The sequence below is a fragment of the Megalopta genalis genome, chromosome 15, assembly GCF_051020955.1.
Source record: "Megalopta genalis isolate 19385.01 chromosome 15, iyMegGena1_principal, whole genome shotgun sequence".
NCBI classification, from domain to species: domain Eukaryota; kingdom Metazoa; phylum Arthropoda; class Insecta; order Hymenoptera; family Halictidae; genus Megalopta; species Megalopta genalis.
This window is the reverse complement of record NC_135027.1, coordinates 2,982,544-3,008,274: the sequence shown is the minus strand read 5'-3', so window position 1 is coordinate 3,008,274 and position 25,731 is coordinate 2,982,544. Positions and strand designations below refer to the sequence as shown.

The 25,731-nt window shown below is 43.5% G+C and overlaps 3 protein-coding genes and 2 long non-coding RNA genes across 5 annotated transcripts; 2 read left to right on the top strand and 3 right to left on the bottom strand.

The window, feature by feature from the left end:
* Window positions 1–3,730: 3,730 nt before the first annotated feature.
* Window positions 3,731–4,908, bottom strand: LOC143260618 (uncharacterized; the record flags this gene model as incomplete). Its single annotated transcript, XM_076526642.1, has 2 exons — window positions 3,731–4,166; window positions 4,699–4,908. Coding segments are annotated over 2 exons (417 nt in total), but the record flags the coding sequence as incomplete, so codon positions are not given.
* A 7,109-nt stretch (window positions 4,909–12,017) lies between these two features.
* LOC117228775 (tubulin alpha-2 chain) lies at window positions 12,018–17,352 on the bottom strand. Its single transcript, XM_033484767.2, has 7 exons — window positions 17,179–17,352; window positions 16,871–17,115; window positions 15,415–15,642; window positions 14,821–15,079; window positions 14,579–14,731; window positions 13,150–13,449; window positions 12,018–12,881 (listed from the first exon to the last, which is right to left on the bottom strand). The coding sequence occupies exons 1-6, from the start codon at window positions 17,350–17,352 to the stop codon at window positions 13,192–13,194; spliced, it is 1,317 nt and encodes a 438-aa protein (XP_033340658.2). The 3' UTR covers window positions 12,018–12,881; window positions 13,150–13,191.
* LOC117228794 (uncharacterized) lies at window positions 14,084–16,727 on the top strand. Its single transcript, XR_004492369.2, has 2 exons — window positions 14,084–15,045; window positions 15,424–16,727. It is a non-coding gene; the product is annotated as an uncharacterized LOC117228794 (long non-coding RNA).
* A 504-nt stretch (window positions 17,353–17,856) lies between the features above and the next one.
* On the bottom strand, window positions 17,857–19,879 carry LOC117228786 (nuclear receptor-binding factor 2). The gene is made up of 3 exons (XM_033484781.2): window positions 19,619–19,879; window positions 19,047–19,303; window positions 17,857–18,986 (listed from the first exon to the last, which is right to left on the bottom strand). Exons 1-3 carry the CDS (start codon window positions 19,640–19,642, stop codon window positions 18,512–18,514), a joined length of 756 nt encoding a protein of 251 aa, XP_033340672.2. The 5' UTR covers window positions 19,643–19,879; the 3' UTR covers window positions 17,857–18,511.
* Window positions 19,880–23,941: 4,062 nt separating this feature from the next.
* LOC117229248 (uncharacterized) lies at window positions 23,942–24,759 on the top strand. Its single transcript, XR_004492503.2, has 2 exons — window positions 23,942–24,398; window positions 24,674–24,759. It is a non-coding gene; the product is annotated as an uncharacterized LOC117229248 (long non-coding RNA).
* Window positions 24,760–25,731: the final 972 nt, after the last annotated feature.

The following is a 25,731-nucleotide window of genomic DNA, read 5'->3' as shown; positions in this document are numbered from 1 at the left end:
GAGCCAGAAACTCGCCCCGAAGATCTCCGCCGCGTCGGAATATCTACTCGGCTACGACGGGTCTACCGAACCGCAAGAAATTGTTGCGTTCCGAGCGTTCCTGCCCTCTTCTCCGGCGCCGCTTCGAAGCACGGGGTGCCCGAGTATTGGCGCAGCTACCCCCCGACGACGACGACGACGAGGCGATAAGAAAGTTGGATCGGGAGGTCTCGGGAACGAACGTTGCAGAATGGCGGAGGAAGTTGCTCGGTTTTAATTGCATCGATGTACCAGTTTCAATTTCCTCCGACTCCGTTCCGTGTTCTGCTCGCGCAGTTGATCACGGACCGGACGTCCGGCTTCCGTTGCCCATAAGCAGATGCCACTGGCATACGTTCCCCTGCGAAAGTTCATTTGTTCGTTCGTTCTTCTTCTTCGTGTCACCTCAACCTGTCCCTCGATCGAACACGAGTGCATTTAATTTTAGTCCGACGTTGGCCGTGAAGCAACCGAGAGGGATGTTTCGTCAACCCGACTTGCTTAGAATATCGGCAAGAGATGATTTATCGTCAAGGTTATTGTATATCAAGGGTTAACGAATCACGTTTAATGTGAACGATTGCGATTATACTCGCTGGGGGAAAAAATCTGCTCGGGAACAAGTAGTCTCGTGCGCAGATAAGCTGCTTAGCCGCGCGATTTCGATTTCCTGAGGTTAAAGCTCAACGATCCGACGTCTCGGCTCTATCCCACCGAATTTCTGTAATCATCCTGATCCCCGGTTCGCTTTATCTAAATCCCGTTTAATTAAATCGTGGAAATTACAACTTAATCGACGGACTTTAATCGCTCCGTGCTCGTACCGAATCTTCGATCCGTCGTTAACACCCGCCGCAGCAAAATGTTTGAAAATGTTCGAAGAGTTTCGAACGAAACGGAGGAAACTTTTTGCTACCAATTTTTCCAACGACGGCTAATCCGCGGTGAACCTGTGTCCACGCGAAGTTCCACAACCGCTAATCGGAAACAAAGTTATCTGCGCTCGTTAACGGTTCGTCCTTGAAGAGGTTAATGTAACCTTTCTTCCTCTGAGCAGATGTTCGCTTATCGGGTCGACTCATTAACAAATAAACCGTCGAGCGAGATACGAGCGTGAACGCGGTCTTATTCAGCCGCCGCCGTTGCGAAGCTATCGAAGAGCTGTCGCGCGAGCAGAAAATGTTCCGGGAGTAGAATGGCCTGCACGGACGCGTGTTTAGGGAAACCTTTGTCGTGCTGGCAAACGACAAGTGCGTTGAATGTCGCCGGCCTTGACCCGCATCGCGACACTTTTTATCTAGCGAAAAACTTTTTATCGCGTGCGACGGTTCCGACACGTCGAACAATTACGCTATTTTTCTTTCCGCGGCAGTTTCGTCGTTCTGACGAGTGAAAATTCTGTCGGCCACCCGGATCGTTAACCGAACTACCCAAGTAATTTCAAGAAGCTGGGTCGCACGGTTATTTCGAGGAAAAATTCCCAAAGGTCACCTACTTCACCCGCTTGTATCCGGCCGATCGTATTTAAGCGCATCAACAGATCATTTATTCAAAGCGCGAGAAAGCAATACGTTCTCAAAAAGTAATCCCAAGGGGGAAAGAGGGTGGCCTACGATATCTACCGAGGACCAACAGATATCGTGCATCCAAGTCGCACGGTCAATAACGATATCTCCAATTGACACGTTGCGTGTCGAGAATCGGCCACAAAAATTCTCACAAAATCTAAATACAGTAAATTCTTCTTAATTAACGCTCAGATTCTGCACAAAATTGGACAATTCGAGCCTTCCGATTTGTTTTTATGGTCGTCGACGATCGGTAATTATAAAAACGAGCCGCAAAGCTCGAATAATCGTATTTCCTCGTCCCAAAATTGTCCAGTTTTGTGGACAATCTGAGCGTCAATTAGTGAGTAATTGATATTCTCCCTAACTGATGCTCTAATTTTGCACAAAATTGGACAATTCGAGCCCTCCGGCACGTTTTTATAGTTGTCGACAATCGGTAACTATAAAAAAGAGCCGCGAAGCTCGAATAATCGTATTTCCTCGTCCCAAATTGTCCAGTTTTATGGACAATCTGAGCGTCAATTAGTGAGTAATTGATATTCTCCCTAACTGATGCTCTAATTCTGCATAAAATTGGACAATTCGAGCCCTCCGGCACGTTTTTATAGTTGTCGACAATCGGTAACTATAAAAAAGAGCCGCGAAGCTCGAATAATCGTATTTCCTCGTCCCAAATTGTCCAGTTTTGTGAACAATCTGAGCGTCAATTAGTGAGAATTTACTGTAATACGATTAAACTAACTGAAACCGGATGGTCCGAATTTGTCACGGCGTGAATGGTATTCTAACTCTTTCGCATCCTAAAAATCCTAGTAATATCCAATCGTAAAAATGAATTTTAATAACTGATATATAACTACTTTAATTTTAATAACTAGTCTACGAAAGACATCTTTCAAATTTTCGTGATAGGCTCAGATAAAAAAGTTAAGAAACGAGACTTTTCTATTTCTTTTCTCATTCCAAATAATAGCAAAATTTAAAAAAAGAAACATTTTCATTATTGTCTGGTATACTGGTCCCTCTATCATCTAAAAACAAAAAAAATTCAAGTCACTTAGTCCAGTTTTAAAGAAGTTATCACATTTTAAAAGGTTATATTTTAACACTTTCGCTGTTAACACTGTGTATCCTTCTAGATCGACGTAAAATTTGATTCTCCTGCGACCAAAATGAAGGAACAAAATAAAACGAGGACCAGCAAGAACAACTTTGAACAAAGAGAAGTGCCGATCAACGTAGCTATGAAAGAGATCGTAGTGCAAGGGGTTAATAGACTCGTTCTTCGAATCGAACAGACGCATCAGGCTGAATTTTGCTCGGAGAACCGAAGATAAAGCCGATGACGCGTTCGGGCATGCTATCAGCGGACCGTGCACGTAACACCGACCTGTGCACGACGCGTGTGCATGATTGCAACGTTCCCGCGCGATAAGACGGCAGCGGAGAACGCGTTCCGTTCGGCACCGGCCGCTCTAAACCGGTGTGCCGCGAGCGTTCGCGTGATCGAGTTCAGTCCCAGGTGCATCGACACCGCTTATCGGTGCAGCTTCCGCGTTGCAGAAGTTTATGGGGCCGGTTTCGGGCGAGCAGGAGCCCGATAGCGAGCCGGGATCGCCGGCGATCCGGTGTCACGCAAATCCTGCCACGCGATGCCGTTGTCATTGTTGACAGCGCGCACGCCGAGCGGACGATGCCGGCTGAAATAGCGCGAAAGGAGAACGGCGCACGCCGCCAGATTAATCGTTATCATCTCTAGCGGTGATCCAGAGCACGGGCTCCTATTCTTTCTAGCTCCGCACGCTGACGCAAATCGACTTGACCTTATTTCAAAGTTCAAGTATGAGCTGCGCTCGCCTAATCGCGATTCCAGGGAACTCGGAAACGAAGACTAAAGAGAACCGGAGAAAATTCAGGACTACTCCAAAGAGTTCTCTCGTCTTGCGCCAATTGGCAATGGAGAGGATCGGCATCCCCGTTGAACCAATTGCGAGCTCTGGCGAAGAGAAGCGGTTGCGGCGTCAATGGTGTCAATTGATCAGGAATCACGCTCCCGTTTGGAGAAGACGGATGCTCGAATCCAACCAGTCTCCGCGCGACTGCTATCGGGTTCTGGCCCGGCGAAGAATTGTCGATGGTAATTGTTTAAAGAAAATAAATATTGTCTTTATTCGACGGTCCCGCCATCGGCGAGGCTACAAGCGACTAATACACGAGTATAACTTAAATTAACAGTGGCTATGTACAAGTCTATTCGTCTACAACTATATACAAGTCTAGGAAATCATCCTCGAGGATGCAGTCTCTGGCAACCCCCCTCCCACCCCGTTTGCGACAAGGTTTTTCATGAAGTGTCATGCTGAGTGCTTTCTAGTCCCGTTTGCTGAAGACAGAGTTCGGCAGCGGGTCGATGCGAGATTGGCCTTGGAACGTGGAGGAAGGCGCCGGTTTCGGCGGACCCTGGAACATGCAGGTCTTCGCCGTCTTCAGTAACCGGCCGTTGTTCGCCGTTCGCCAGTAGACTGTGCGCACCGCCTGTCTGCCTGCTACGTAGCTCACTGCTCCACCGATCAGCATCTGGACAATTGGAAAATTCGGTGGTTAACGGCGATCGAACATCGGTCGCGCTGATTTCGGGACCAGGACTTGGGACTTTGTATAGAGAACCGAACAAAAACTTCAGCCGAACCGGTTAAAGACTCATCGTGCCCTGAAGATTCGCCGAAATTCAAAGAATCTAGGTCCAAGAATTCTGGACTAAAATTATAACGATTGAAGTTAGTTGCAATTAGAGTAGCTTGGCACTGCTACAGAAAGTTCGCGATTAAGAATTCTGAAGGAGAGCACGAATAAAAGACTTGCAGCTGGAGGAAAACTGTCCGCTAAAAGCAGTCATTCTAAAAGCCCAAGAAGTCTTAACTTAACAACATTAACATTGCTGTATCACGATAATGGTGCAAAGATTTTGTAATTAGAAAAGAGAAGATTCCGAAGAAAAATGAAATTAAACCGGAGACCTCGCAGCTATAGAATCGAGCCAGAGCTCGAAGAGCCGAGGAAAGGATCGCCGTTCAGAGGAGAATAACGCGATGAAAGATTAAATGCTCACCTTTGTTGTATACTGTGGTAAGTGACTAGACCGTTCAGATAGAACTGCGACAGTTCTACGGATTTTGCAACGGGTGTGTTGCTGGTAGAATGTTAAAGTAGCAGCTAACCAGCGGACGGTTGTTCTGCCACGCTCGCGATCTTGTGAGGAGAGACTGTGAACTGACGAATAGGCCTCCTCGGGTGGATAATTTATATGATGAGTACGACGTCACGGGATCTCGCGATAAGAGATCGTTCGCGCGTCATTCATCGCGATCGCCGAATCCTCGTTCTCGTACGCGTCCGCGAGTGGTGGGGGCGCGTGAGATTTTTTTAAAGAACCGAGATTTCGATAAGCATCACCGGGGGCCTACTGGTCGGCCACCTATCGGATGCATCGTTATCGCATGGGACCCGATAAAGGCGTGCGCGTGTGGCGCAACAATTCCGCGTGCCAAAATACACGGATTAGAGTCCAAGTACATACACCATTAAGCAACGGAGCCGGGAACTTCGGCTATTCCAAAACACTCCGAGCCAACGACCTTGTTTGCGATTCGATCACTTCGCTGTCTCATGCACACTCGATCGATGACGCGTTGCTCGGCGGAGGAGAAATTGTTTAGCTCGCATTATTTCCTCGGCACACGCAGTTATGTAAACACGCAGATTAATTGAACGAACGATTCTGTGAACGGCGCATTCTTAGCGCGCTTTTTATGCTTTAGAGGAAGTTGCGACTCGCGAGAGGATGTTTCGTAAAAATCGCAATATGAGAGGGCAATTTCTTGTCATTCCGAGCAGCGACTGTGCAACGCTTCTGCGTATACGATCGTTCGTTTACGCTTTATTTCATTTGTTTTATTTTTATTATGCTGCTGTTTACTTTTCTCGCGTTGCAAACCTTCTTTCTTGCAAGTTTTAGTTACCAAGAAGACTTCGAAAGCGAGCAGAAAAAGGTTTCGGATGATTTTGCATAAGGGATGAATGTGGAAAGATGAACATTGAGAAAACTACAGCGGGGAATACGTGTAAATATCGCGTCGCCATTTATATTTAATATTATTTATGTTTCTATAGCACGTTATTTTGTAAGATACGGTACATAGAATGTCTCTCGACGGCCGTCGTTTCGATAATTCAGGATACAGATAAAGCACAAACTTTGATAAAAACGGTGGCCCGAGTGTACGAGCATATCGCGAACGAGGTGATTCGAAATTATGACAACTACAGAGAGTTGTATAATATTCAAAAATTATTTTCCAAAAGCGGCATTACGTCGAATCAACGTTGCCCGAAATTAAATTCGGTTCTTGGAATGCGGTAAATTGTCCCTAATTTTTCTTCGGCTTCTGAACAAAAATTGACAATTTGGGAGACGATTGTTCGAGCCTTGCACCTTGTTTTTATAATTATTGACCATCGGCAACTATAAAAATGAGTCCATTTTTGTGTAATAGCTGAGCGTCAATTGGGGAGAATTTATTCCGTCATGAAAATATCGTCAAGGAACGACGCCTTCGCGAAATTCACGCCACCGTCGACAAGCGGAAATTTTAGCGGAGGCCTTGATCCGGTTGGTTACAATCCGTCCGAGGTTCTACGCGAAAACACCGCGATATTTTTTCTGTTCTCGGTATTTTAACGGCCATTATCGTTGTTTATACCGATACCGTTGTTTCCGCCGAAATTGCGAAACAACCTGGTGGCTCGGCGTGACTCAATTTTCACCGTTTCGTCTCGTATCGGGCGATCTAAATCTCGATCGAGGCGTGCAACACGGTCGATCTTGTGCATGCATGCGTTTCTCTCTCCCGCGACGAATCTCTGGGCCTGCCGAATGTTTGCGACCGCCTCTCAGATACGCTAGAATCGTTCGGCAATTTTTCCATCGGCGCGCCGTGCACCGTCGTCGACGAACCTCATTTGCGCTCGCGCGAATCGCGCGCAATTAACGTTTCCACGTTCCGAAAAATCGACTGCCTCGACAGCGCGAGCGAACGATAATTACACATCGGATTTTCGCGAGTTCGTCGCGCGTCCCGCTCTGTTTAACGAACGCGGAAACTCGTAGCTACTGTGGACCATCGATTCAATGGAAAGATGCGAACAACGAGCCGAGTCTTCTTCGAAAATAATGGAGAATGGGGTGAGATACGATTCTCTTTGAAACCGTCCGTCGATTGGTTCTAATCGCTGAAAAATGCAAGCGAAAATGTTTCGTTCGCGCCGAGATTCGCGGCCCAACGATAACATTTCGTTTGTTGTTCCCGATGCACTTTGTTTTTGACGAAACGACGCGGACGTCAGTCCAGCATGTTTTTTGGCGTAATCGAAACCCGAATCGCGCCAGAAAAGTTCGCGAACTTTCGTTTGCCCTATGCAAACAATCATTTGCATGGCAATCTTCTAGCGATACCGTAAATTCTCCCTAATTGACGCTCGGATTGTGCACGAAAATGGACAATTTGGGAAGAGAAGATGCGATTATTCGAGCCTCGCTGCTCGTTTTTATGGTTATCGATTGTCAACGAGTATAAAAACGAGCCACAAGGTTATAATATAGGATAAAACGATTAATCATATCTGCTTTTCCCAAATTGACCATTTTTTAGCAGAATCTGAGCGTCGTTTAGGAAGAATTTACTGTAATCTAGACTGCAGATCTCCAATAAAAAGCAGAAGCCATGAACAATAAGAAGCCGTTAATAATAATAAATATAAACAATCACGAGCCGATTGATCGATCATCGGGAGTCACAAGGGATATTTATTATCATCTAAAATACGAGCGTATACCACAAAAAACCAAGCTGTTCGACGAGATCGATTCGTTTCCTCGATTCTCATAAAACGACCTACAAAAATGCCGCATTAACCGGCAGAAACGAAAGAAAACAAAGCAACGGCGTAGCGAGTACGCGCGGAAAAAATTCGCGACAGCCTTTCATAGTCTCTGAAAAGTTTCGCAGACAGTCTTTCGCTTCCGTTCTCCCTGTGAAACTCGATCTCCGGCTGGACAAACGTTTTCTCAATCATTGTGAGAGCATCGTCTGCGCGCGAGAGACACGGGCAGCGTGTTCTCGTGCGACATTCCAGCATCGCCGATTTCCGAATCCCACGGCAAACACACTGTCGCGGCTAAAATTACTCGGGCCGATGTAACATTAACGAGGTGGATTTTCCTCGTGATAGGAAAAGCTTAGGCGTTCGTAGAAACGGAGCACGACGAATATAGAACGCAGCGCGATCACGGCGAAGCCGTTCCGCAAATTCAGAGCGTAGCTTTTATCTGGTTCTCTAGCCGCTTATCTATCAGCCACGCGCGAACCACTCATGGCACTATCGATCACGCGAATTACATCGGGCCCGATCACCTGATCCAGGTGCTCGGGAAATTCGAGGCGCTCGCGGATCGAGCCAATCGATCGATCGATCGCCGTCCGCCATCACTTTCGCGACGTTATTTATAGCGGTTCAAGCTTATCCGCGGGCCCCGCGTGAAATTCGTAACGGGCTTATCGAACGATGTCCGTCGAGTGCAGCCTTATCGGTTAATCGTTGATACAGATATATCGACAATTTAATCCTCTCCGAAGATCGTTCGCGCGTGTTTTTCCCGCGCCGCGTTCGACTCGGAAAATACCGCTCGCCGATCCTCGGAATTTTCGCAGGAGAAGTAATTTCAACGCGGACGCGTCGAAGCCGAGCTTCGTCGGACGAAAGGAGGACATTCTCCGTGGAAAAAATTGTAATATCTCCGGACGTCCAACCTTCTCGTCATTTATTAAATTCTTTCGTTTTAGGCCAATTGCGTCAGCTCGAGCACGACGGCGTCGATAACGAGTTCATAGAAGCGGCGGGAACCGGATGAAATTTTAACGATTCGTGGTTGAGCACATATTTGCAGTTTGCGCTATTCTTGGGTCTTGGGAGTAATTTTGTTCGTACTTTGTTGCAGCTGGCGGAACTTTATCGATGACAGTCTGGATCAGTGAGCTGGCATTTCGATGCACGAATTCTCGTGCTTAATTTCATGGAAGCTAAATTCTCACTATTATTTTTTCCTTTGCGTTTAATGTCGCATCGATTTCGTTGTCATTGGCGACTTTTCGGGTGATTATGTAGTTCGATGTCTCTTAAAAAGTTTACGATGTTTAAAAATTCTTCGTTCTTGCGACGTTAAATTCGATGGGGTGTTTATATGGGGTATTTATATATCATTATATCGTTTTGGTATTTTCTACATACAAATAGTAGGCGGGGTTGGTTATATCAGTACGGTAAATATAAACTTGACATAACCTTGGCATAATCTCTTGTTTATTTTTATAATAGATTAATCGAGCCTTGTGACTCATTTTTATACTTGCCGATTGTCAACGATTATAAAAACGAGAGATACAAAGCACGAATAATCTTATATTCTCTTCAAAAAAATTTCATTTTTATTTACAAGCTGAAGGAAAATTGGAGAAAATTTTCTGTACTTTCTTACACGGATCGCAGAAGGATGGTTGGTTAATTTCATGAAAGGAAGGAGAAGTTCCTTTGATTCTACCGCCATAAACGCGTCAAGATCCCCAGGCTAATCACCAGGTTTCCGTCGTCTCATCTTGTCAGATCTCACTGTGCTTCTCAGCAAAGTTTTCTGCAATTAATCTCGATAGATTAAGCTAGCAGGCAGCGAAGGCTGATGGAAAATTTCTCGGCTTTTATATTTTTACAAGCGGGAAAGACCGCGTAATAAATCTCTTGATCCATGGATCAACCCTTGAGGATAGGGAAAGGAACTTCCGCAGTTCATCACTCTTGAAAACTCTAATTAACACCGCTGCGACACGCGTTGAATTCTTCCCTCGCATTCACACCGACGCTCTTTGCTGCAGAATAATTGCAAATACGAAATTTTTTTTTCTTTCGAACAATCGAACTGCAATTTTTATTTTAAGGCTCTGACAAGCCTTAAAACTACACACTAGAAAGCGTCTTTCAAAATCTTTGCACAATTTTCTACCAGTGCTAAATCCGCGAAAATGATATCCAATCTAAGATGTTCTAAAAATATAGAAGAACTGCAAAAAAGACAGTGTCGCAGAGTGTCTGCAATGTTGAACAAATTAATGCACAATAGCTGCGCGGTTGTAATTCGGAAATGGTTAATACAGATTCTGAAAAGAGACGTCACGGCACCGAAAATAAATAATGACTTGTGAAATGACTCGTTCTTCTCGCGAAACAAGATGACGGAGCGAGAGCTGGAAAGGAAGTGATCGTTCTTTCCGCAGTTATCTGGGCCCCGTGCGTTCCGCGTGTTTTGAAGAAAGTTCCAACAACGGAGTATGTAGTCGATGGAAAATTTGTCAGCTACGTCTGATCCGCAAGTTCATCGGGTTCGTGCGGTCTGTCTATGTAACCCTCGGCGATGTTCGACGCAAAAGTCGGCTGCACTGCGTTATCCGCGAATAATACGCGTGACCGGGAGAGAAAGAGACAGAGGGAGAGAGAGGAGGAGACATACACGCAGGAAGAGAGAGAGAAAGATACACGCAGAAAGAGAGAGAGAGAGAGAGAGAGCGACATGGTTGTGTATGATTCACGTGAATCTATCGTGGCATCGCGAGGTGAAACGAGCAGACATCGTGATCGCGATAGTGCGATCGCGAATATTGATAACGGTCTGGTGTCCTCTCGATAACCGGCCGCAGTCGATAAATTCCCAGTAAGCTCGATCATTGGATTATTGAACAAATAATTACAGTAAATTCTCCTTAATTTCCCTTCAGCTCGTAAACAAAAATGAACAATTTGGAGAGAGGAGAGATAAGATTATTCGAGCCTTGCACCTCGTTTTTATAACTGTTTGCAATCGGCGACTGTAAAAATGAGCCGCAAGGCTCGAATAATCGTATCTCCTCGTCGCAATCTGAGCGTCAATTAGGGAGAATTTACTGTATAGTCCTCCCAGTTATCGCACAAAACGGAATTGCAAACAGAACGACCTGAAGACTTCTCGGAGACGTGTCACAGTCAAGAAATTAAGCTCCGCCGTCGAGTTATTGAAACATTAACTCTCAGATTTTGCGCAAATCGTGATCAAGATCACAGAGTACGGTAATGTCTCCCTAACTGACGCTCAGATTCTGCACAAAAATGGACAATTTGGGAACAAGAGATACGATTATTCGAGCCTTGTAGCTCGTTCTTTATAGTCGTTGCATAATTCGTAACTATAGAAACGAACCGCAACGCTCGAATAATCGTATCTCCTCCTCCCGAATTGTCCATTTTTCTGGACAATCCGAGCGTCAATTAGAGAGACATTACTGTACATCTAATTCTGTTTGATATGTTCTAGAAGAAACTGTCTATAAAAAGATAGCGAGTAAGAAAAGCCATCGTGTACACACATATAAAAAAATAATACCGCTCTAAATATATCTAGAAAATTACGGTCAATGAAAATGATTGTTCTTGAAACTTGAATCAAATAACTTTCTCAAGCGTGCTAAATCGAATGAGATCGGAGTCTTTAAAATTTGTTCCTCCGTTTGCCGATTGAGAACGACAGACGGTCTGGAATCTGTATCACTGGATGATCATTCGTTGTTTGAAAGAAATTACGTAAACGTAGACGGTGGGTACACGTGGGAGATAAAATTTGAGTGGCGATATGTTCGCTGGGGGGCAGGGTAAACGGTTCGATCAGAGATCGATACGTTATCGCCGCGCGGACCCTCAATCTTCGAGACTTTGGAAGTTCCATGTCTTGAGATCTACGCAAAGTTCACGACATCGTTGCCGCATCACCGTTCGATCGATGATTGGTCGATGGGCTTTCTGAAACCTTGCAAGCTGATAGGAGCAATCGTGTCGATCGAACATCGATTACAAAGTCTTGTAATGTAGAATGTGGAACGATGCGTACAAAAGGCTCCGGGATAAGATATGTACCAGATGATAATTGAGCATTTAACTGCACGAACAAGGTGGCAAATTAAACATCTCTGTGCTTTGACATTTCAGATCCGTTTCTACTTCTACCAAATTTTATCCTCTAGTCTTATCGCCGAGTAGCAAAAAAAGCAGCGAACCATGCAAAATATTGCCTGTGTCTCGAACGAATGATTCGTGCAATTATGGTCATCTTGTACACGTACAAGATGGCGATTAAACATCTCTGTGCTTTGACATTTCAGATTCGTTTCTACTTCTGCCAAATTTTATTCTCTAGTCTTATCGCCGAGTAGCAAAAAAAGCAGCGAACCATGCCAAACATCGCCTGTGTCCCGAACGAGCGATTCATGCAATTATGGTCATTTCAAAACACATGGATATAAAGAGCCTTTTATCCAATTAAATTTATAAAGATGATAACAATCTCGAGATCGAAACGTATGAAACAAGCGATACAATTCTAAGTACAATTATATCCAGCTATCAGTTCTCCTTCTCGATTCTGGTTCTCTATTGTCGCGCCACACTTTCCCGTCGCTTTCTTCCGGGATAATTTTAATCGGCCTTTTCTGTAACGTAATTTCTCGTTTCAGTTGTCAGCCGGCCCTCCGCGAGAAATCCATTGAGCACGCGGGTATCTCGATGCCGGAGATACGGTTCCAATTATTTCGAGAACAAAGCAGGTGACGCACCGTTATCACCGTGAATTAACCAGTCGCCGAAGGCTCCTTATCAGATGCACGGTGTTACGTGAGAGCCCAGGACACCGTTATTGTTCGCTAGCTCGAGGAGAACGCGTGGTTGCGAGCGCGAGCAAGCTCCCGCGCGGGGAGTGCTCGTTATCATTAACGTTATCATCGGGCTCGCGCGGCCGCTGCCAAACGATGGGAACGAAGCGTGGAACAGGCGCGTTCAAATCGCGCCGCTGGTGCCGCAGAGTCTGCCACCGACAGCCTCCTTATCGCTCGCAGATTCTTCTTAATCTCGCTCGATCGTCTCGATCTTTTACTTCCGCGATCAAACCTCGTACCAAAAAGTTTGAATTTGAAGGATCTCCGGGGCCTTCGTCATCTCGGACACTGTAATCATCTTGATCTCGATGCAAAGTTGTCGGCGTTCGATGTTAAATCGCTGTCAACGATGATCCAGACTCGGCAAACTTCTCAATCGTTCGCGATGAGAGATCAATGCCAGGATATTTCAGTCTAGGTGTCCTCTCGACGGTAGCTTCGAGGCTTTTTGCTGCGAAAGTACAAGAGATTGTGATAGAGGAGACTTGTTTGTACATTTCTGCCTCTGCTTGAAGAGCATTCGTGAATTTGTCGAGGCGGGAAAAGCCGAAGGGACCTTGAAATTTTCATTGCTCAAGATTGAAGTTCGCTCTCCTATCTCCCAATTATTTATCCCGGTAATCCTAATCGATCGCCACTCCCAAATATAACGATTGGATAGAACGTTTTATCTCACGTCGGATAACGATCGAAGCTTAAAAAACAATTAGTCTGTTTACCAACAACGACAGGAGACCGGTTATCATCGGAACAGACGTCCTTCATTTCTCGACCTCCTTGTAATTGTCGATCAATGTCGATACGTTCTCCCGAGCTTCTTGGAAAAAGCTTTCCTCCAACTTCTCTCCGATATAGTGATGCAGGTAGGCTTTCTTCTCGTACATCATGTCGAATTTCCGCAACAGCGTCGCCCACGTTTCTTTGACGGCGGTGTTGTTGCTCAGCATCGTGACCGTTCTTTTCGTGTTCGCTATGTCTCCGCCGGGAACCGACATCGTCGGCTGATGATTGATTCCTACCTGCGGGTGGTTTCGCCTCTTAATTTACTCTGCACCAAAACAACTTGATTTCTATGTAATTATTAGTTAACGCTTAACGAACGGGTCGCGTAGATTCACGTTTCTCCATTCGGACTTTCTAGGACGGGCCGCACGTAGATTCACGTTTTTCCTTGAATTTTTATTAATATTTTATCAAACACTTCATTAATATTTTATTAATACCAGACATGTAAAAAAATAACTTTAGAAAATTTGATCGAAACTTGCATCGATTTAACGTTAGATTTGCGGAACCCGTCAAAATGACGGGTCACTAATTTCTTAATTTAATTTTCTATATTGTGTCGATGAATTTTTTATCTTAATTTTTCTAATTAAGATACATTTATGAGTTATTTATTCAATTTGTATGTTACTCGCGGGAAATGTTACAATAACACTTTGTTCGAAGTCGGAATAAATGTCTTATTGTTACTTTTATGAACAATATAAGTATCAGAAACATTATAAATATAAAACAGCTGTTTTTTTAGCTGTTTTGAAACAGCTCCGTAAATCTAGCGTTAATAAAATTACAATGCTTCGAAACCATATGTGCATGTTTATTTAATTCTCTTAAAGAAAATGCCCGGAAACCGAGAAAGACGGAAAAAACAACCCGTCTGATAAGCGTTTAATTAACCCCTTGCCGTACTTTGACGAGTCTGACTCGTCATGAAAATGTCTGGTAATAACTTATCGAGCATAGATGTTATTCAGTTCTTCAAAATTGGAATAAAATTCTAATCTCTTGTCATCGATATTTAAGCATTCGAGTAAATTTAGGCGCACAATAAGCATCGATTATTCTTTCCCTTCTCAGAAATTATAGCAATCGAAAAATTCGTAGTCGCGGCAATTGCGAAGAAAATGGTATGCCAAGAGGTCGACTCAACTAATTGCGCTCGATTTTCTTTTATCAGTTTAATCGAAATCAGAGCACAGAATTCGAGATTAGAAAATATTAGGGACGTTGATCGTGACACATCGATTGCGGCGTTAGTCATAATACCGGACGTAATGAAACCGATGAACCGACGACCTGGTGCATCATTTTTCTAGGAAAAATGATTGCGCGAGCAAATGTTTATTAACAATGTCTGGGCACCTTGAACCCGGTCGGAACCCAGTCGACGAACTGAATGGACTTTTTCCCTTTCAGAGACGCGATCGCGCTGTTGACATCGCTTGGACTGACTTCGCCACGGTAGAGAAGACAGCAGCTGGTGTAAGCACCGGTCCGCGGATCGCATTTTATCATCTGCAATTTCATCGATCGAGCAAAGATAGTAAGGAGCGTGGTATCCGAGATCACGGGAGCCGACAACTGCAATGGAAATTGATTAGCACCTGATTAGAGGGCTCGAAACAGTCCTGAGTGATCTCCTGCGTGGTAATTTCCGAATGGAAGGCTCTCCTAGGATTGATCAATGGAGCGCACGTGGAAAGACAATAGTGAATCCGAGGGAATGGCACCAGGTTCGTCTGCATCTCGTTCAGATTCAAGTTCACGGAGCCTTGGAACCTAATCGAGGCCGTCATGCTGGAGATCACTTGAGCTAGAATCCTGTTCAGGTTCGTGTACTCGGCGTCTTCCAGCTCCAAGTTCCTGAAGACACAGGAACAGCATTTGTGAACACGGATATTCGTCATTTTACTCGTGAATTTAAGCCGAAGTCGATGAAGGAACAGTATCGTCTTAATATATAAAATAAATATATAAAATATAATATATATATTATATTTTATATATTTTTATATATTATATTATTATATTATTATTATTATTATTATATATTATTATTATATATATTATATTATATTTTATATATTTATTTTATATATTAAGCCGATACCGTTCCTTCATCGACGTCGAGTTAAATATATAAATATATAATATATAATATAATATATAAAATAAATATAAAATATAACGGGTCGTACTTTCCGCAGATGCTGTACAGAGCCTCGTTATCGGCGAGGAAACAGCAGTCCACGTGATCCACGCTAACATGCGTTGCTAAAACAGCGTTGTAAGGCTCGACGATGACGGAGGACAAATTCGGAGCGGGGCAGATCGTGAAGTCAACTGTGACGTGCTTCGGGAAATCGCATGTCAGGCGTTCTAAGAGCATACTGCCGAATCCGCCGCCGGTTCCGCCGCTCAGCGACCTTGGAAAATATGAGAAATTTGGTAACATCCTCGCTTTTATTCTCTACCCAGCATCCGAATGCAGTAAATTCTGGCCAATTTTCCCTCAGCTTAAAAACAAAAATGGACAATTTGCTGCTCATTTTTACAGTTCTCGATTGTTAACATTTATGAAAATGAGGCACAGGGCTCGAATAATCGTATCTTCTCTTCCCAAATTGACTAATTTTGTGTAGAATCTGAACGTCGATTAGGGAGAATATTTTTACTGCAGGTCTTCAATAAAATGCAGAAGCCATGAACTACCGCGTTGATCAATAGATTTCAGATCTTTATGGAAATATAAATTGTTACGAGCCGATTGATTGATCATCGAGAGTCGTAAAGAATTTTTATTATCACCTAAAATACGAATGTATAGCATAGAACCAAACTGTACGACGAGATCGACTCGTTTCTCGTTGAAATGAAATCAAAATACGATTATTCGAGCCTTGCGGCTCATTTTTATAGTTATTGACAATCGACGATTACTAGAAAATCGCAAATAACAGTATCTTCTTCTCACAAATTGTCCATTTTTGTTTACAAACTAAGGGACAATTGGAGAGAATTTACTGCACTCAAAGATCACAAATAATAGTATCTCTTCCTCCCAAATTGTCCATTTTTGTCTACAAGGTGAGGGAAAATTGGGGAAGATTTATTGCACTCAAAGATCACAAATAATAGTATCTCTTTCTCCCAAATTGTCCTTTTTTGTCTACAAGCTAAGGGACAATTGGAGAGAATTTACTGCACTCAAAGATCACAAATAATAGTATCTCTTCCTTCCAAATTGTCCTTTTTTGTCTACAAGCTGAAGGACAATTGGAGAGAATTTACTGCACTCAAAGATCACAAATAACAATATCACCTCCCCCTAAATTGTCCATTTTTGTTTACAAGCTGAGAGACAATTGGAGAGAATTTACTGCACTCAAAGATCACAAATAACAATATCTCTTCTTCCCAAATTGTCCACTTTTGTCTACAAGTTAAGGAAAAATTGGAGAGAATTTACTGCACTCAAAGATCGCAAATAATAATATCTCTTCTTCCCAAATTGTCCATTTTTTTATCTACAAGCCGAGGGACAATTGGAGAGAACTTACTGCACTCAAACATCGCAAATAACAATATCTCCTCTTCCCAAATTGTCCATTTTTGTTTCCAAGCTGAGAGACAATCGGAGAAAATTTACTGTACCTAAATACGATGAATCCAGTCGGTTTCGAGCACCGTTCCCAAATCCTGCAAACACGATTCACCACCATATCTAACATCTCGCAGCCAATGGGTCCATAGCCCAGCGCAAAATTGTTCGCAGCATCCTCTTTCCCGGAAATCAACGACTGCTGATCGAACAGCTTGCAGTACGGGCCGGTTCTAATCTCGTCGATCACCGTGGGCTCGAGATCGACGATCACCGTGTGCGGAGTCATTTGTCTCTGCTGCGAAATTGATCGTTCCTCTCATGAGACCGTTCGAAAAATCTGTTCGCACGTTTCGCTCACATTCAGCTGCGCGAAGAACGTGCAAACCGAAGATTCTTGAGGGTAGTAGCCCGGACAGATGCAACCGTTTGGCAAAAGACCGTGTTCCAGGCAGAACAGCTCCCAACAGGCCATCGCTAATTGAGCTCCGGCCTGTCCTATGAAAATTGTTACCACTTCCCCCGATTGATCCATCGTTCCCCTGCCTCCCAGCCGCGAATTTTCCGTTCCTCGATCGCGACAGCAACAATCATTTTATTGGACATCGATCCGATGATTAAGACACTAGGAAGATTTGGTGAATTGCCAAATGTGTATATGTTTCCTTATTTTCTAACGACAAATTTTACGGGTTTTTGGAAATCATTTTAAGGCTGGAGAGCCACGGGGCCGAAGGCTGCCGATTTATCTGACAGAGTGTCACATTTTTTGGTATAGTGGAATCGAAGACAACTTCTCGTGCTTTTTAGTTCGACAATTTCTTAACTGTTGCACGTGATAAAAACGAAGACAGACGATCGGAGTGAATTTTGAGAATTTATTCTGCTTCTGTTATAATCATTTTTGTCTGGAAACAATTCTAGTGTAGACCGTCTTCGAAGATTCTATGTTTTGTATTCGATTTTAAACACGAAACAGTTGATCGTCGTGGAACAAGATATGCGTTGTATTAGCATAAGAGTGGTGAAAAGCGGAGTGTTTCGGTTGGATGATTTATTGAGCAACAATACATAGTATATAATAAAGTATTCCAAAGGTCTCACACGTATTTGACGGTAACATTAAAACAGATCAAGCAACGAGTAGTTCACACAACACGTAAGTGACGATTGACAAACGGTTATACACACACACACACACAGAAACACCGACGCTTTATCGCGCGACGGTGGAGATTTGTTACTTATATCCTATTATCATGATCTGCCTAAATTCGCGTGGCAGTATGTCGATCCGCGGGAAGCCGTGTCATTTTTCTATGGTACTCGTAGACGTAGAACTTTGCGAAATAGGGTGCGCACCGACTGCCTAAACGGTACCTACAGATGATATGTATTTTGATCCCTCCGAATAGCATCAAACAACGGGCGAACATAAGTACTATGTCTTCGTAATCGATAAGAGATAAGATCCTGCCATTGTACGACCCGAAACTTTGATTGTTGTACACTTGAACTTTGAGTATACATACTGTGCCTAGGGACCGAACACCATGGCGACGTTCGCTTTTGTACTATTTGTGCGAATCCTGATTCGACTCATTCTTTTTACAGTATCCTGTTCACGGGTGTCATGGAAGATTCGATTAAATAAGGGGAGGAAAAGAAACCGAGCGATACGGTTGCGCAACGTTTTACGTCGACGTGAAGTCGAAAAGGGGCATCTCGAGAGGTGTCAGCGGCGGCAGAGGCGCGAGGCGCATCGAATGTGCATTATCTAATCTGGCGTCGTCGTTGGGATTGACGGACACGGTCTTCAGTTGCTCGGTCAGTTGCCGGACCTCCTCCTCTTTGGTTTCCAACTGACTCAGCAAACTTCCAACCAGACAGCGTAATTGGTAATTAACGGTTTTCAGCTCCTCGATGATCGTGATAGCGTCTTTCGGGTACTTAAAACCCTCCCCTTCGTCATCTGGTAATGAGATCAAAGTCAGCAGGCTGTCCTGCTCTTCGATGGTCCTGTATATGGCCTGGCGCAGAGATCCGTCGCATTTATCCGTAGGTACGTTGGATGCCTCTTCCTCCAACTTCTTGGATGCCTGCTTGTTGATCTCTCTCTGCTGATTCTCCAGCGTAGCTTTGTATTCTTCGTACTGAGCTTGTTTTATTCTAGGATGTTAGATATCACAGTCGATTTTTTGGTTGATCAAAAATTGTAACGATACTTACCTAACTATGGCAGCCTGCCTTTTATGGTAATCTTGTTGTAATTTCAGAGATTCTAAAGTGACTAAGGAATGGAATGAGTTAATCACAGTTGGAGGAGTTTGATTAGATAATGTGGAGGTCCTGAAGCGTAAGTAGGTTGACTTGAGTCTGGCGTGCGCTTCCCCCAGGAGACTGGCTACTGTTTCGTGGCACTTGGCTGCCTCCTCGAACCGTCCCGCTTGCAATAACGCTTCTGCTCTTCGTTGCCTTTCGTGTGCCTGTAACAGAAGAATGTATTGTATACATAGCTCTACCAATAGAGGACTAAACTGATGGCGAGAGGCGTACAAGAGCTTTGAAACTAAAATAAAGAGGAGAACAGTAACAGACGATGCAGATGCGTCGATATCGTGACGACGTACCTCGCACAGTCACATATTCAGGAAAAAACTAGCAAAACTGCTTGCTGAAACGAGAACTATAACGGTAGCTAATAATCCCGATACGTATAAATTATTAATTCACAGGGTGGAGACGAAATTGTTGCTCGCTCGGGCCGACAAAAAACTCGATAATACAAAATGACTACTTACCGCGTTCAAGATTGAAGTCTCCATGGCTGATCAGCTGATCGAATGGCAGAACGAAAACAGAGAGGCAACATGTGGGTTATTTTCTGCGATCGTACATCGGGGTAAACTTCCGTCGAATGTACCGATCGAGCTACGAAATCATTAATCGTCGATCGTATTATTTTAAGATTCCTGATTTAAATAAGAGAAAACTCACTGAATTTCTTTGATAAAAATATTCAGTTATCAGTATTTTAATGTGTTGTTTATAAATATTCTTGGATATGATCTTAGAAGTGACTTAAAAACATGTACAATGGTTGTCTATAGTGTGTGATGGTGGCTATTATTATAGACGCTGTAGGGATCAAAAATACATTCGAAGGGTACAGGAATAATCAGGAGATTTTCCTCTATCAATATTATCAATTTATTATTGAAAATAAAAAAAAAAACACTATGGTGGCGCCTCTTTCGGAGAAACAAAGAAGCTTCGTTCGGGATTCTTTCAGCGCCAATTGGTGTGGTGGCAAAACGCTAAAACCGCTATCCAAGACTGCCATCGGTCGATTTTGGTCAACAGTTTGAGCGTTTTGCCACCGCATCCAATGGCGCTATTTTCATATTTTCAAGCGCAGATGATTCGTGCCGGATTATACGTAGTACCTTACGACAAAAGCGGTAAGAATCATATGTTCTCGTTATTTTCAACAATAAATAAACTTTCGTCGGACATTATTGACGCAGATGATTCTCCTGCACATTTCTGTATCCTCGGAATATTATTTTGCCATCGAATTCTCCTGGTAAAAGAGATTCGAACGCAGTAAACGGCTGTACATAATTAGCTGAAATGAAAAATGGAGGACGAAATGACTCTCGATATCTCCAAATGAACCTGCAATTATTATTTATGATTTTTAGCCACGTAACGGAGCAACATAAATTCGTAAAAGCACTTTCCTGCAGCTAAAACTGAAAATTATTTCGTCATAATCGGAACTCGTGAGAACGATCGCACGGTGACTACGATAATACAGATAACAGGCGGACGATCGTTAACGAGTTCCACAGCCGCGTTACGAGAAAACATCATTAGATTCTGAAACGGCTTTGCAATCACGGAGCTGTGGTCCGTCTCTCTCTCTCTCTCTCTCTCTCGTTATCTCTCTCTTTCCCTCTCTCTCTCTCCCTCTCTCTCTCTCTCTCTCTCTCTCTCTCTCCCTCGTTATCTCTCTTTCTCTCTCACAGGAGAGTCGAAAAGGAATTGAGCGTGGGCGCGAGAGGCGATGCCTTTATAGGAATACGAGAATCAACGTGGAAACTTAATTATTCGGGTTATCAGGCGCGCGAGTGTGCGTGCGGCTTTCGTCGAGTGTTTCATCTATTAGAAAATAACGTTGACCTCATCTCTTCCGACGGGAAGGAAATCGTCTCTGCGGGCCGGCGGCGTCGGTCCGTGTCTCTTCTGACGCGTGCCGATCCGATTCTCGATCATCGACGATTTCAAAAGTCCGCGCGAGGCGAGAGAAAAAAACTCGCAGAAACTCATGCAAAACGACGGAGAGCAGCCAGAGCTGACCTGTATCGCTCTCGAACTCGCGTGGGCACTGCCGTATGCGCGCCGACAGCAATTAATCTCCTCTGGATCGTGAAATGCTGATCCTTAACCCGTGAATTTTCAGCGTTCGCGGGGAACGCCACATCCCCTGACAGCCCGTACTCGATGGAAACCATAAATATCGTCGGTCAAACAAGCAACCCGGGCGTCGATTCAAAATTAACAGAGTTTCGAGAAACTGTTACTAAACGGATGAGAATGTTCTCTTAACCTTTTAGGTACGGCCGAATTCTGCGCGAGGCTATTTCTCTGGACGGCAGAGTCTGATATGTACTGTACAGAGTCTGATACTGTATATTTTGTCTGTATATACAGGATGTCCCAAAAATGTCTCGCAATCCGAAAGTGGCGGGTTCCTCAGGCCATTTGAAGCAACTTTTTCCGTTACAAAAATTTTCTTCGAGGCACCGTTAACGAGTTATTAACGAAAAACAGTGACCAATGAGAGGCGAGCTCAGCTGGCGCGAGGCGATCAAGCCAATGAGCGGAACTGGGCTTCGTGCGCTGGTTAGCTGGGCCGCCTCGCGTCAGCCGTACTCGATTCTTTTTTTCGTTAATAACTCGTTAACGGTGCCTCGGAGGAAATTTTTGTAAAGGAAGAAGTTGCTTCAAATGATCCGAGGAACCCGCCATTTCCGGATTACGAGACATTTTTGGGACATCCTGTAGACTGTTGTAAATCGATGCGAAGACAAAAGAAGTGTGAAACAATGCATATGAAGACGATCATTTGGTTCAAACGATGAGCGAGTGAGCTACTAGAGCAAGCCACTATAGTGGCGCGTCGTCCAGAGAGATGACATCCGCGAAAGCCACTATAGTGGCGTGTTGTTCTGAAAGATGACATCCGCGAAAGCCACTATAGTGGCGCGTCGTGCCTAAAAGGTTAACAATCGATCGCTCGCGATCTTATACTTCGGATAAAAAATCGTCCGATTAATTTTGTATGCGTTAATTTTCCATGCACGTAATAATCAACGAGTCCGTAATTTTCTCAAGTTCGCTAATTGATTCGAAAACGTTTCGCAGGTAAAGTGTGCTGCGTTCGATGCGCCGTTCCTCATTAAACCGAAGCCGAGGAACTTTTTTCACGTTGTCTTTCACGAATTAGTGAGGTGCCGGCGTTTGTTTCCGCAGCGCATCAGCCGAATTAGCGCCCGATTAGTGAGGGTACCCACTTTGGGTGCCCGGTCGAAATTCCCACGGTCACCGGGGGCCGGCAAAGGGTTCGGTGAGAAAGCAAAGAAACGCTTCGAGGTAGCAGCCTGTTAAGCAACGAGTCATGAAATCCTTCCGTAAAACGCTCGCGACTTCGGATTCCGCGCGCGCGCGCGCGCGCCGAACGGCCAAACTGATTAATGGCTTGCGCGCTTTTCTGAATCCTAATACAACTGCCGGTTGAGGATCCTGCGGCGCTCCTATCTTATGTAACACTGCGTACTGGGTGATGCTGCCGCTATTGTCCTAAATCATTTCCACCATCTGCGGCAGATTAGCTGTGAAAGCTCAGTCTTTATCAAACACAGTCTTTTGCTGTGAAAAGTCATTTTCAGAATATAAGATTGTCAGTCTGAAAAATCAACCCTTTATTCCACTTCTATTTATCTACGTTGTAAGACGTTCTTGAAATGACAAGATTGCTAATTAAACGCATTATGAAGTGCAGCAGGACCTCGAATTTTCTGGATCATCAATGCCTGATTTATTTCAATTCCAATTTCCAATTCGTTTCAATTATTCCAATTATCCCAATACGATCTGAAACGATGCGTAGCATCTAAATTAATTATACGACACGGTAAATATGTCGGACAGCCTTCTGATTAAGTAATTGTTTCAATATCCGCACATTTAAGTCTCCGAGACCGGTCCGGATAATCGAGATTCCACTGTACACGCAAAATGTCGTTCATTCTTTTCTCAAATTTATTCTGTCGTTCGTGGATCAATTTTGTCAAGCATGTATAATCGAATGCAACGTATAACTTTCACAGACTGAAAATCGACACCTTTATTTTTGCAAAAATATTCTAAAACGCTTTTATCGGATGTGACGAGCTCTTTTTCTGAAAACGTGGCATTAAAAAGGGAACACGATTTATCAATCCAGAATGTAAAGGTTAAACGAATGAAGCATTATCTTAGGATTCTTTGTGCACTTATTCTCGAGTGAAGTATGTCAATTAACACAATACTTAGCAAGAATTATCTGCTGAAAGTGAAATGATCAATTTCATTTCAATTTTGTCAAGTTCTTTCTCATAAAACTTGCTCTGGTAATGTAATTTACCGAAGCGTTCTCCAATAGAAATAGTTTCTAAAGTTTATACAGTTGTAGAATAACTGTAAATATGTAAATATTTACAGTATATAATTACTGTATATATAATAACTGTATATATAATTACTGTATATATTATTATTCTTATATATATAATTACTGTATATATAATAACTGTATATATAATTACTGGATATATAGTTATTGTATATATAATTACTGTATATATTATTATTCTTATATATATATTTACTGTATATATAATTACTGGATATATAGTTACTGCATATATAATAACTGTATATATAATTACTGGATATATAGTTACTGCATATATAATAACTGTATATATAATTACTGTATATATATAATTACTGGATATATAATTACTGTATATATAATCACTATATATATATATATAATTACTGAATATATAGTTACTGTATATATAATCACTGAATATATAATTACTGTATATATAATACAACTGTATACACATGCAGTCGTATAATAACTGTAAATATATGCAGTTGTAAAATAACTTTTGACCACGATAGGTTTCGTATTACAGGATTGTGAATAGAAAAATCTCGAATGTGAAACAACCGTCTACCGAATGGAAGCTCGAGGTACCATTCTGCCGTCGGAAAATGTCGGGACGGTTCGATTACGGCGGAGGACACCCGTTAGATGGGCAGAGCAGGCAATACATCTGGCGTCGGTGTTACGCAACCACGTATAATCCTAGATTACGGCAAATTACATTTTTGCCGGTGGTGCACTCCCATCCGAATCATATATGGAGGCGCTACCCTATCGGATAGCCATCGGGCGCGAGCGATCTGGCATGCGCGGCCGTTCTCGTGAATGGGCACGGCTCGTGGACCAAGCGGCGGCCGGTATGAATGAAATAGTAAATATAATTGACAGAAGGGCAGGCGTGGGCAGGCCAGTCAGAACAGGCGAGCAGAAACAGGCGGAACGAGGTGCAAGACGGGAACGGCGTTTTATACGCGGCAGGCGTAGGATCGAGGTCATCACCTTTCTATCATCCGAAGAGCCTAGATAGCATATTTTTTTCTTCTCCCGCTTCTTTTTTTTCTTCTTCTTCTTCCTGCCCCCTCCTCCCGCAGCTACGCCGCCGAGACTCCGAGACTTTTTCTCTGTCTTTCAGCGAGTTTCGACGGCTGTCGTCGACCTTGATCCACCCTTCGCGTGGAACCGGAAGTCACCCCTCCGCGACGCTCGCTACCCTCGTTACCATTTTCGGCAATTCTCGCGGCAGAGTTAACGAACCAGCCTGGCAACATTCTCGGCTTCGGCAATCGGTGAGTCATTTTCGTTCTAACCTAATTGTTTCTCCTGTTTTTTTTTTTATATGAATTTGTTTGCACACCTTTTCTTTTTTTATCCGAATCCAAGGCAACGATTACGACGACGGAGGGAATGTGGCCGCTAATAATATCGCGACAGATTAACCGTCGACTTGATTCGGCTCTTAGAAAAACGTGGCGGGCTTTAAAACGCGCGCGCGCGAAAACACAGGAAATTGTATCGAGCTTATTAGAATGATAGGAGTTCGCTGCGATTACGCGGATGTTTTTATGTATTTTTTATATTTAGCGGGAAGCTCGAACGGCGACGGTTTTTCTAGAATTAATAAGTAATAGTACACACGGCGAGTCTAAATTATCGCGGGCTTACGACACATCGGAGCGGAGGACGGTGATTATTACTTCAGCTATCTTCTTTCGAGAAAGAGATCGGCACTTTTAAGAACGCATTCAGGTTAACGTTACTCGTAATACCTGTTTTCTTCGATTACGCGTAATTTATTAACAGTTTACTGAAAATTATCGTGGCCCGTATATGGTACGTGACACTGTGATCGCGTTAATTCTACTTGTAGTACTTGTTGTCCTCAATTACGCGAGACTTATTAACTTTTTATTTAAAATCGCCGTGACCCATATATGGTGCGCGGGACTGGAACGTGTTACCCTCAAGTGGATTCTCCATTTTGGTTTAATAGATGGCTTACACGTCCTTAAAAATATAACGATTCAATCAGTCCGCTGAATATCGACGGAATTAATTTTTAGCGTCGAACACGCGCAACGGCCTGTATACAAAATTATTAATTTCATTCACGACGCCCGGGGCGTTACTCGATACCATAATGTGTATCGACAACATCAACGTCCAGTCTCTTCGCGAAATCAAACATTTATC